The 13,216-nt window shown below is 37.1% G+C and overlaps 1 protein-coding gene across 1 annotated transcript; it reads left to right on the top strand.

Moving 5' to 3' along the window:
* The first annotated feature begins 5,419 nt into the window (after nucleotides 1-5,419).
* LOC129764695 (uncharacterized) lies at nucleotides 5,420-11,738 on the top strand. The gene is made up of 2 exons (XM_055764050.1): nucleotides 5,420-5,548; nucleotides 10,148-11,738. The coding sequence occupies exons 1-2, from the start codon at nucleotides 5,532-5,534 to the stop codon at nucleotides 11,736-11,738; spliced, it is 1,608 nt and encodes a 535-aa protein (XP_055620025.1). The 5' UTR covers nucleotides 5,420-5,531.
* The last annotated feature ends 1,478 nt before the right edge of the window (nucleotides 11,739-13,216 follow it).

Below are 13,216 nucleotides of genomic sequence, written 5' to 3'. Positions count from 1 at the left end.
CGAAACTAGAAAAATGCTTCAATTCAATTCTCCTCCCGTGCACCATATGTGCAGCCAAGGCTCGACCACAGCCCGCTAAGAGAGCACAAGCGCCTGTATTTAGTTTACAGCTGTGAGTGGATGACGTCCACAAGTATGTATCATAGCGAATAGAAGAAAGAATGAGCTTAGAATGCTCGAGCTCCTCTTTTAAAATTCAAGCTTCGAATGTTGATGGTTCACCGATGTCGATGGCAGTGAATCAAGGCAATTCGCCTGGCACCGTAGTGTTGAATGGTTCAAAGGGAGCAACGTACATGAATGAGAAAACGAATGAAGGGCATATGCTCATATTCAGTTCATTCAAAATCCAAGCACTGATCCACAGGATAATCGACAGAGACTACCCATGTTTGTATAGGAGACGTAAACGACAAAATGAACAAAATCGACTTTTTCGCTGTTACGCATTCTACACAATGTAATACCCATGCTCAACATCGAACAAACATTTTTTGTTCGAAAATAATCGAACAATTTTGAAAAAACGTTTTCGAAAAAGCACTGTACGCATAACAGACGTAGTACCTTACAGCTTTCATACATTGTTCGAAAAACAACAATTACTAGTATTATGTGCTATAAGCTAAATCTACATCTGAATCACATTCTTTGTAGAGCCCAAACATGCCTTTCATGATAGTATCTTTTCACTTAGCGTTTCCTAATAGACGAATATAAGAAGTCATTGAAACGTTGCTTATATAGTTCACTGCACTGCGATGAACTTAGAGAAGCAATTTAGTTTTTTATGTTATAACTACATAAATATCTGCATTTGATTTTTCAAGTGGATAATGAAACAATCAAATCAGTAGTAAAATATATATAATATTGATTCTCATCAAATTCGACATCGAATAATTCAACGTACTCAACATTTACTCATAACGTTTACTGTTGAAAACAGAAATGAAATGAAATTTACTGTTTAATTTATTTTTCGAACATCTATTTGACTACTTAACCCAAAGTTCAATAAAAAACATCTGTTTCGAAACGACAAATGTAATTTATTTGCGACACCGTTCGGCGAGAAGTGGTTTAACAATAGAAAGACTGAAACTTTATATATACCTAGATTGCCCAAAAACAATCAAAATGACTGCCTTGCGAAAGAATAAATAATATGAAAAGAAATTGGTTTTAAATTAATTTTCAATACTTTTTATATTGTTTACAGTTATATGACAAGTTATTAGTAAATATCAACAATGAAAAAACAATCACTTGGGAAAAAAATTATGCATTATTATTGGTTTTTTTACAAAGGAAAGTAGAAAACTTTTTATGGTGTAAATTATATGCAAACATACTTTTGACATACCTTTATCATTTGTATTTTTGTTTTATAGTCGCAGCAAAGTCGTATTTGACAAATTTAGCGGTTGTTAGAACGGTTTACATCTGATAATTTTGCAGTTGATCTTCGTGCGATTTCATATTCAGATGATTTTTTATGTCTTGCTGCTTTGCATTCGGTAAAATACTGTTCTGCGAATTGGAACAAGAACTCTTTCCGGTTTATTTGGCATGTACAGTGTAAACCTGCACATGGCCTATGACGGAAATGATTGCTCAACAACTCTTCTATTTTAGTCGATAGAAAGCCTGACTATTTTCAATGAAGGTGTCCCATATTTCCAAAAACGAGGCGAATTTATTTGTTTGTAGACGTCTATTTTTAGTTATTTTGTCAAAGCGAATAAATCGTAGGATTTGCTAGAACTTTCGTGTGGACATAATTTTTCCAAATAACCAATAATAAAAATAAATAAATACAGCAATAAACCAGTTGTTAATAGTGATGTGATAGTGACATAGTGACAAGTGCTGTTAGTTCATTTGATGTTTGCGTTAGCGAAATTGATCTTTGTTCGAAACTGGAAATGGGTTCTAATGTGATGAAACGCACTCCTGTATCTTCTTCTATCTAACCTAATAAAAATGTATCGCCGAATGTGTTAATAAGAGCAGAACTCGAGGAAGGAATTGTCCGATTTAGGGCTGTCTTTATTCTATCATACTTTCTGTATAAAACATTTATTCCATGTAACAGAGAAACTTGTTATTTGCAAGTGGTTGACAAATCTTGAACGAGAATTGTGTTTGAAAATAATCTGATATTATAATGATGAGTTTTGTTATAAATACTAGGATTTTTATTGTAAAAGGTAAATTCAATGGGGTCGATTAGAAGATCAATCAATGAACAATTCTGCTATTGGACCCATGAACTTGCTTATAGTAAGAAAACGTGAATGTTTGAAGGTATTGATAAAAAAAACAAATTTTGGGCGGGACGAAGTTTGCCGGGTCAGTATAATTTATAAGGATGTCAAAAAATATGATAAAAAAATATTTTGGGTGGTATTACATTTTTGCACGCCTGATCTTCGTATAACATTTTCCTGAGTTATGTGATGTAGTTAACACGAGAGTCCGTCACCCTGCTCTGGGTCATACCAGTACAAACGAGTCCGATATTTCGGCGGCTTTTCTAATGCTTAATGTTCTTCTAGAGAAAAATTGAGTGATTCTGATCAAATTTTGTATGACTTTGATGTTTATGTATTGCAGCACTGATTGTGTCCTCTGGTCTGGTTATTATCATTCACCTTAATTCTGTTTGGATAATTTTTCTTAAAATTATTTCCATATTTGTATAAAATTTAAGGTTCCAAACTAAGTTAAGGGCCGGTATTCAAGAAACACTGTTAAGTCAGATTAGCACATGCTGTATAAGCATAGCGTTGGGCTTGAGTAGTATTTCATTAGCAGGCATTCAGACGGATTTAATAACTAATATAACTTATTGAATAACTTGGTATTCCCCAAATAATTTTCTGGTGCACAACCTTAACACATGCGTCACCATAGCGTCCGTTCAATGCATTGATGACAGAAAACGAACAATGTTAACTGCTTGGAAAAAGGCTAAATATTTGTAACAGCAGAGATTCGTTACCAATACCCTAGCGTAAATATTTCCCTCCCACTATCTCCCCTCCTTGTTTATACTTACAATTACGACAGCATAACTTGCAACACCAAACAATCGTCAATCATAGCATAAAAAAATTAGGCGATTGTTGCATCATTACAGGGCCAATGCACACGGTAGCAGATACAAATGGGGTTTCAGCGTAGCGAAGATGCACTATTTTTTCGTACGGGTTATGAAGCACGTACGCATACAAATATCCATATATCGATGGCTTGAAGCAACTAAATATACACACACTTATCTCCGTTAGCCTCCTTAGCTGTCATTCTTTGTGGAAAGAGTGTTCCTACCGTCATGCGAAACCAAATCACTGACAAAATTCCAGAACATTTATTTTCTTGGTGAGCTGACGATAGCCTAGCTTGATGATTCCCCACACAATTGTATAGCTCAGAACCTTAATGCAATGGCGTCAGTTTGATGCAATCATTGCAATGCCAGAGACATCAGCGAGTGAGTAATATGATCGCGTCCACAGCTCAATCCGAAACGAAGACATGTGATGACGCGAAACAAGGAAGAACAAGCGATATTCATTGCTTTGAATACAGAACGATACTGAAGGTTTGCCTTCTTGCTTGAGACTTTAAACTTCATCAGTTCATTCGTTTCTAACCTTCAAAAAGGCCCTTAGAAATCTCTACTTTATCCATAATATTACTCCTTTACCCCCATTGCCTTGAGAAAGGCATTCGATCCCTCGCCATCCAGCTCGCCCAGCAACGATGTTGTCCAGTCGGTGTCCACACAAAAAATGGTTTTTGAAAGTTTGCCTCAGCGAATTCGACTGTTTATACTCTAGGCAAATATTCCCCTTCGTTCTTCTTCTTTTCCTTTGTTCACGAAGATTTCATATCTTACGATTTCTCCTTCGTTGCTCGTTATTTACAGCACACAAATGGACAGGACAAATGTATGAGGAAATGGGAATCCAATCTTCATCAAATTAAACCATATACAGACTATGGGATTGCAATGTATAGCATATCAAACTAATCTTAGGGAATTTCCGATTTGTTTGGTATGTAAATCCCCAAAATCCGTTCGCAGCAAAAATAGTTATTAACGTTAACATTTCATAAAAACGTGACCTGTTTTGACCTGTAAAAATAATAATTGTTTCCCGTTTATTCCTCTGATTACTGTCTAGCGTTCCCGCAGACTATTTAGGCCCCGCAAGAAAAACATCCGAATCGCACTTAGCGACGAACTTCGTAATAGGAATTTTACCCCCTTCTTGTGGACACATCTTTATCTCTGCCATCATTATAGAACTGCGTATTCTATTATCTTAAGAACCCAAAAAATTGCGGACTGAATATTTTCTCAAAATACCATCAATATGGGTATCAAATGAAAGAGTTTATGAAAAATGCAAAACTAAAATAGCCGCCACCACAAAATGGCATAAAATATATTTTTTCTAAAGCCCATCAATATGGGTATCAAATGAAATGGCTTGACTTGTAGAACACCGTTATTTATGAAAAATGCAAATCCGAAATGGTCGCCACGACAAAATGGCACCATAAATATATTTTTTTTAAAACCCCATCAATATGATTATCGGATGAAAGGGCTTGACTAGTAGAACACAGTTATTTATGAAAAATGTAAATCCAAAATGGCCACCACCACAAAATGGCGATATATATATATATATATATATATATATATATATATATATATATATATATATATATATATATATATATATATATATATATATATATACTAGCTAACCAGGCAAACTTCGTCCAGCCCATTTACTTGATTAATTCTCGAGTAATGCAGAAATTTGTGTTGTACGGCAGCCCCCTCTAAGAGAGGGGGAAGGAGTATCTTAACACCATAGAAACATTTATTGCTACCTTAGAGAGGGGGGAGGGGTCTCAAAATATCACGAAAACCTTCCCCGGCCCCAAAAACCCCTACATACCCATTTTCATGTCGATCGGTTCAGTAGTTTCCGAGTATATATATATATATATATATATATATATACGTTACGACCAGATGTACCCCACACGACCACTTAGAGCAACAACGAATCATAACAACCGATGCAACCAGGATCAGATTGCACCCAGAGGCCTCCCATCAAGACAATCGCGAGCCATAACAACTGACGACAACGGCTGACCACGCGACATCATTCAAAGGAACCCGATCTGGAAACAACGCGACCGTACGGATAACAAGGAATCTGCTGACGCGAGATACCGACATTATAAAAAGGCAGGGAACAGAAGATAGCATTTAGTCTTAGTATGAACGTTGATGTGTAATCTTTAAATTTAGCGAAAATAAATTTATTTTTTATATTGTAATCGCCACTTCGGTCATTACTGGCGCAGTCTTTGTGAAAGTGTTGTGTAGTGCTGCTTCCTGGGAAACCATCCGCGAAAGGACATCGCTGGAGTTACGGGAGCTGCCGAACAACTCACGGAACCACGCTCATCGATAACATTAACAGACTCCGGGAATGAGGTTACTGATACTGTAAGTAATTTTCACTCTCGTTATTAATTAACCAAAAAGTGATCAAGTGCAACTAACAAGTGCAACCATTGCTTCAAGAAGAAAAAATTCTAAACACGAACGGTTTCAACAGCATAGAGACAGCATAATGTCCACGCAAGAGAACCAAACAATGCAAGAAACAGCGCAAGCTGAATTACCAGTGGAAATTACAGCGGAGCAATTAATCGCTCAAATACAAGAGTTAACGAAAAACCAGGCCGCTCTTATTCATACTATAACTAAGTTAGAAAACAAAGCGAAGGATCCATTTTTAAATTTCGTCACGCCGGATCCCGTGAAAAATATTCCGCACTTTAGCGGAAATAGAAAAGAAACGCTCGCGTGGGTGGAAGACACGCAGCAAACACTAGATTTATTCAGTGACTATAAATTCGAGCCAACCTACAAGCAAATCATACGTGTTGTTAGGTCAAAAATTATCGGGGAAGCAAGAGAGGTTTTGATTTCCTCCGGTAACCCTACGGAATGGGACGAAATTAAAGAGGTTCTCTTAAACTCGTTTGGAGACAAGAGAGATATCACCTCACATATCCAATCTCTTTTTTATGTAAAACAAGGGAAAGCATCTCTCACAGAATACTATAACAAAGTTAAGACGATTGATACAGCAATCAAATCGTCTGCTGCACACATGGAAGACTATAAAAATTCCATGGAAGCAGTCATAAAATTAATAAGTTTAATGTCACTTACAAGATACATAGACGGACTGAATGGGGATCAGCTGGCTATGTACGTGCGTAGCTATAGGCCGAATTCGTTAGAAGAGGCCCATGACATAACTATGCAACATTCCAATGCCGCATTCAGGCAAAAATTGGAAAACAAACAAGGTCCTTCGACCTACAGAATTCCCGAGCAGAAGGCTCAGACAATTTCACAAAATCAAAAATCATATAATCCAAAAACCAATCAGAATAATAAACCCGTATCTGAGAGATTCAGATCTCAAAAAGTAAATAATGACGAGGACGTTTCTATGAGGACGTACCAGTCGAAAATGCAGGTTCATAATAATGAAGTGCGCGAACCGGAACCTAAAGCGGATTTGACGTCGAACGATTCAATTTTAGAATCAGAAGACGACGACTATTTTGAAGGCGACGAATTAAATTTTCAGATGGTAAGAAAGGAAAAGCAAAAAACATAAAGAATAATAATTTTATTCCTTATCTGACTATCCAAACAACTAAGGGCAATTTAAAATTTTTAATGGACACAGGTGCCAATAAAAATTATATTTCGCCCAAACATGTTAAACTCGAAAATTGCAAAGATGAAACAGGAATTCACGTCACGAATATCAATGGCAAACATGACATCAATAAATCAGCTTCATTTGACATCTTCCAAATTAGGAAGAAAGTAAAATTTTATGTATTCGATTTCCACGATTTTTTCGATGGATTAATAGGGTACGAAACACTGAGAGACCTCAATGCTCAGTTGGACATCGGCAGAAATAAATTGAAAATTGGTAGAAAAACTTTTAACCTCGAAAAGAAATTTCCAGGAAACCACAAAATCAACATTTCGGAACAAGAGTTCCAATTTGTAGAAATACCAATAAAGCAAAAAGGTAGCTTTCTTGTTGAGGAAGAAACTCCATTTGATTATTTTTCAATTCTCCCCGGTTTATACCAAAGCAAAAATGGCATAGCTATAGTGGCAATAAAAAGTCATTACCCCAAAAGAACAGTACAACTGAACTCTAATGAAATTGAAATTGGAACCGATTGTTTTAGATTGAAGGACATTCCGAAAATTTCACCAAAAGGAAAATACTGTTTTAGGAGTGAACACATGAACGATGAGGAGAAAAAAGCTTTAGAAAGGGTTATAGATGCCAACAGAGAAATACTTTATACCGACTCGGATAAATTAACTTTCACCCATAAGATAAAGCACAATATCAGGACTTCAGACAATATACCAATACATACAAAATCCTATAAATACCCACAAATTTTCGAAACAGAAATCCAACAACAAGTGGAAAAAATGCTTAGAGACGGGATAATAAGGGAATCAATATCACCTTATACATCGCCTATATGGGTTGTCCCGAAGAAAACAGACGCTTCTGGGAAGAAAAAGTTTCGTTTAGTTATCGACTATCGAAAACTAAACGAAAAGACAATTAGTGATAAATATCCCATCCCGGAAATAACGGAAATACTTGATAAACTTGGCCGAACTTGTTATTTTTCTACAATTGATTTGGTGTCCGGTTTTCACCAAATTCAACTTGCAAACGAAGATATCGAGAAAACAGCTTTCTCGATTAACTCCGGAAAATATGAATTTACACGCATGCCATTCGGGCTGAAAAATGCTCCAGCAACTTTTCAGCGTGTTATGGACTGCATCTTGAGAGAATTCTTAGGGAAGTGTTGTCTCGTCTATATGGACGATATCATAATCTTCTCAAGTTCCCTAGAGGAACATAAGAAAGATCTCATGAATGTATTGAAAAAACTAAAGGAAGCAAATTTAAAAATCCAGATAGATAAATGTGAATTTTTCAAAAAAGAAGTTCACTATCTTGGACACACTGTTTCAGAAGAAGGCGTTAAACCAAACACCGACAAAATCGAAATAATTAAGAAATGGCCGACTCCAAAAACCGAAAAGGAAATACGTCAATTTCTTGGTACCCTGGGATACTACCGCAGATTCATTAAAGATTTCGCGAAATTGGTGAAGCCTTTAACTGCTCTACTTCGTAAAGACACCGAATTCGTTATATCCCCAGAAACAGTCGAATGTTTTGAGAAATGTAAACAACTTCTTACAATGGACCCTATACTCATTTATCCCGACTTCACGAAGGAATTCATACTAACCACCGATGCCAGCGATTTTGCCATAGGGGCAGTTCTTTCACAAGGACCCATAGGCAAAGATCGACCAATCGCGTACGCATCTAGGACCCTTAACAACACCGAAGAAAACTATTCCACGACGGAGAAGGAATTTCTAGCCATCGTTTGGGCTGTGAAACATTTCCGACCATATCTTTATGGACGAAAATTTAAACTTCTTACGGATCACCAACCACTTACTTACTCCATGACAGACGCTAACAGAAGAATTATAAGGGGGAAAATAGCATTGGAGGAATTTGATTATGAACTCATTTATAAGCCTGGCAACCAAAATGTGGTAGCAGACGCTTTATCGAGGATAAAACCAGAAGAATTAAATAATAATGAACTTGATCTTGAAACTGTTCACTCAGCAGAAACCAGTGATGATTTTTTCATATGGTGTACCGAAAAACCAATCAACAGTTTTAGAACACAAATAATTTTTAAAATAAATCATTTTGATACGACTATACACGAAGAAACATTTCCAAAATACCACCGATTCACTATTGTAAAACCAGAATATACAGAAGCAGACATAGTCGAAATTCTCAAAAGTTACCTTAACCCCAGAGGAATATCTTGTCTAAAAATTCCAATATCATTAGTACAACTCGTTCAGGAAACATACTGTAAACATTTTACTAACAATAAATTCAAAGTTTTCATTTCAGAAAAGCTTCTAGAAGATGTCAGAATAGACGAGCAAAAAGATGCCATAATACGGGAAATACATGACGCAGCACACAGAGGAGCAAAAGAAAACAAAATGCAAATCCTGCAGAAATATTTTTTCCCCGAAATCGAGCGAAAACTGAAAATATTTGTTAACTCCTGTCATATTTGTAAAAGAAGCAAATACGACAGGAAGCCCCCAAAATTAATTCAGAAATCATTTTTCGGCTCAAAACAATTCGAACGGGTTCACATGGACATATTTTTCATGAAAGGCCAAAAATGGCTGACCATCGTGGACTCCTTCTCCAAATTCGCCAACGCCATACCACTGACAACAAGAACGATAATAGACATAAAACGCGCTTTTTCCGAACACATCAGGCACTTCGGTAGACCGCAAACGATAATTTGTGATCAAGAGCCCGCTTTTACATCAATAGATTTCGTCGGCTTTTTAAACGAGCTCGGAATCGAAATTCATTTCGCGAGTAGTTCTAATTCCAACGGAATAGTTGAGAGATTCCACTCAACGATAATCGAGCTTTATAGAACACTAAAAACAAAATATAATGAACTTCCGATCAACGATCGGATGAATATAATTACCGACATCTATAATAATACATTTCACTCCGTGACGAAACGAAAACCACGTGAGCTAATATTTAACACAAATAATGTTACGAACGCGGCTGACATAATTGAACAATCCAACAAAATCCACTCTGCAGTAAAATTGGAACTAGATAAACGTAAACAAGCCTTCGAAAAGAAGCATGAGAATCGTGAAGAACCCAAGCCACTCAACCCTAACGACACGAAATACATAAAAATTAGTCAAAGGTTGAATAAAGATAAAGACATTTATAAACTTTCTACCATAAAAGAAGACAACCATCTAACCTTCAAGGACACAAATAACATTAAAATCCATAAAAATCGCATAAAAAATTAACAAAGACCACTAAAATGAACACCATATTAAAGAAGCCATTTGTTTTTCTTGCAGAATAATACTCATCAAAACAATAAGCACCACCAACTATAAAGAAATAACGAACAGCAATGGATTGGTTGCGTTCAAGATCAAAACAGCAAGGATTAGAATCGGATATGACAGAATGTTGCATAGAATCAACCTAAATACATTAAATGACAATATAGAAAACATAGAAAAAATCATGAAATCGTTTGAAACTATAGAACACCTAGAGCAAACACTACTAGAAAAAACCAAACTAGCAAAAGATAAACTCAGGAGCCTCCTACCACATAGAATAAAAAGGGGACTTATGAACGCATTAGGAACAGCCATTAAACTCATCACGGGAAACCCTGATAACGATGACCTAATAGTCATGCATCAAAGTTTGGGAATATTAAAAACACAAGGAGACAAATTAGTGAACAATCAGATGAAACAAATCCAGATCAATGAACTTTTTCAAAATAAATTGAATAATATTACAGACTCTATTAGTAAAATTGAATCAAAAATTACTAAGGAATACAACACAGTACAGGGAATAAAAACAGATTTAGAATTCGTCAACCTTATCTGGAATATGGACAAAATTATCAGCATAATAGAGGACATCGAGGAGCAAGTAGAATTTTCTAGAGTAGGCTTGATAAACAAAAACATACTCTCATTGGAGGAAAAACAGTTAATTTTAGACAGGCTTAAGACACAAACAATAAAGCTAAATTACTTAGACGAAATTTTCCAATATACCTCAGCGAGTGTCGGTATCAGCAACAATCAAGCAGTCATATTAATAAAGACCCCCATTTTGGATAAAAAGACGTACGATTTGTTAGAAATCCATACTTTGAGAGTTAACAATTCACGGATCGATACGAACATCAACCTGGTAACGAAATATGGCAACACAGTTTATTACCAACCAACAGAATGCGATATTTGCGATGGAAATAACCTAATTGAGGACGATTGCATCTATAAAATATTAACTCACCAAACACCCAAATGCCCGTTTGTAAAATCAAAACAAACAACACAAATCAAAGAAGTCAAGCAAGGAATCATCCTGATCGACACAACAGAAATCGTAGAAGTAAAAGACTCTTGCGGAGATTCAAGGATGGTTAGCGATGCCACAATAATCGAAACCGAAAACTGTACCGTCAAAATACGAAATTTCACATTTTTTGGACAACCTGACGTAACCTACCAGCAAGAATACCTGATCCCAATATACAGCAAGCCCCTCCAAAATGGAAATTTTACAGATCTTGACGATGAAAACGTCATGCTACGAATACAGAACTTGGAAGAACTCAATGAAGTTCAACTTTACTTGAACACCACACAACACCGGGTAACAATTGGAGGTACAACCCTCCTCATAATAACATTTATCTGTTTCTTTTCTGTATATTTCTACAAAAAAGGTAATAAAAGAAATGAAGTAACCAAAAATCCGCCAGAACCTCTCGTGGCTACTCAGGTGGACGAAACTGAAAACAACGGAAGTATTCCATTATCCCTACTTCCGGGGAAGAAGGCAGAGCAAAAATGCATCCCGAAACCATGGATCGAGCTGCCGAAACTTCAATCGAGGACGCTTGAAACTTAGGGGGGAGACGTTACGACCAGATGTACCCCACACGACCACTTAGAGCAACAACGAATCATAACAACCGATGCAACCAGGATCAGATTGCACCCAGAGGCCTCCCATCAAGACAATCGCGAGCCATAACAACTGACGACAACGGCTGACCACGCGACATCATTCAAAGGAACCCGATCTGGAAACAACGCGACCGTACGGATAACAAGGAATCTGCTGACGCGAGATACCGACATTATAAAAAGGCAGGGAACAGAAGATAGCATTTAGTCTTAGTATGAACGTTGATGTGTAATCTTTAAATTTAGCGAAAATAAATTTATTTTTTATATTGTAATCGCCACTTCGGTCATTACTTATATATATATATATATATATATATATATATATATATATATATATATATATATATATATATATATATATATATATATATCAGGCTGTCAAAAAAGTCCTGCGGTCTTTTTTTTTTTAATTTTCATTTGTTCATAAAATTACTTACAATCATCTGTTTTAAGTCAAATATGCGCCGTTTTTTTCGATGACTTGTTCCCAACGAGATGCCAACTGCATAATACCCCTGTTATAGAAGCTCGCTTCCTTATTGGCAAAAAACTCGGATAGCCAATTTTCACAGGCCTCTTTTGTGGCTAACTTCTGACTACCTAGCTCGTTCGCCATGGGCAAAAACAGGTGGTAGTCACTTGGTGCAAGGTTCGGACTATACGGCGGATGCAAAAGAACCTCCCATCCGAGCTCCCGGAGCTTCTGGCGCGTCACCAAAGAAGTGTGTAGCCTGGCGTTGTCCTGATGGAAGACAATGCGGCCTCTGTTTATCAAAGATGGTCTCTTCTTCTTGAGTGCTACCTTCAAGCGGTCCAGTTGTTGGCAGTACAGGTCCGAATTGAGCGTTTGGCCATAGGGAAGCAGCTCATAATAGACTATTCCTTGACAATCCCACCAAACACACAGCAGAACCTTCCTGGCCGTTAATGAGGGCTTGGCCACCGTCTGAGCCGCTTCAGCGGGCTTCGACCACGACCGTTTGCGCTTCACGTTGTCGTAAGTGACCCACTTTTCTTCGCCAGTCACCATCCGCTTCAGAAACGGGTCGATTTTGTTGCGATTCAGCAGCGATTCACATGCGTCGATACGGTCAAAGATGTTTTTTTGCGTCAACGTGTGTGGCACCCATAAATCGAGCTTCTTTGTGAATCCAAGCTTCTTCAAATGGTTAATAACGGTTTGATGACTTATCCCCAGCTCTTGGCCGATGCTACGGCTGCTACTATGCCGGTCTTTCTCGGCTAATTCAGCGATTTTGTCGCAATTTTCGACGACAGGCCTTCCGGAGCGTGACGCATCTTCGACGACCTCTACACCAGAACGAAAACGTTGAAACCATCGTTGTGCGATGGAAATGGAAACTGTATCGGGTCCATAAACTGCACAAATTTTATTGGCAGCTTGAGATGCATTTT

The sequence above is a fragment of the Toxorhynchites rutilus genome, chromosome 2 (assembly GCF_029784135.1).
Source record: "Toxorhynchites rutilus septentrionalis strain SRP chromosome 2, ASM2978413v1, whole genome shotgun sequence".
Taxonomy (NCBI): Eukaryota; Metazoa; Arthropoda; class Insecta; order Diptera; family Culicidae; genus Toxorhynchites; species Toxorhynchites rutilus.
Note: the sequence above shows the minus strand (reverse complement) of the source record. Positions and strands in the feature narration are given on the sequence as shown.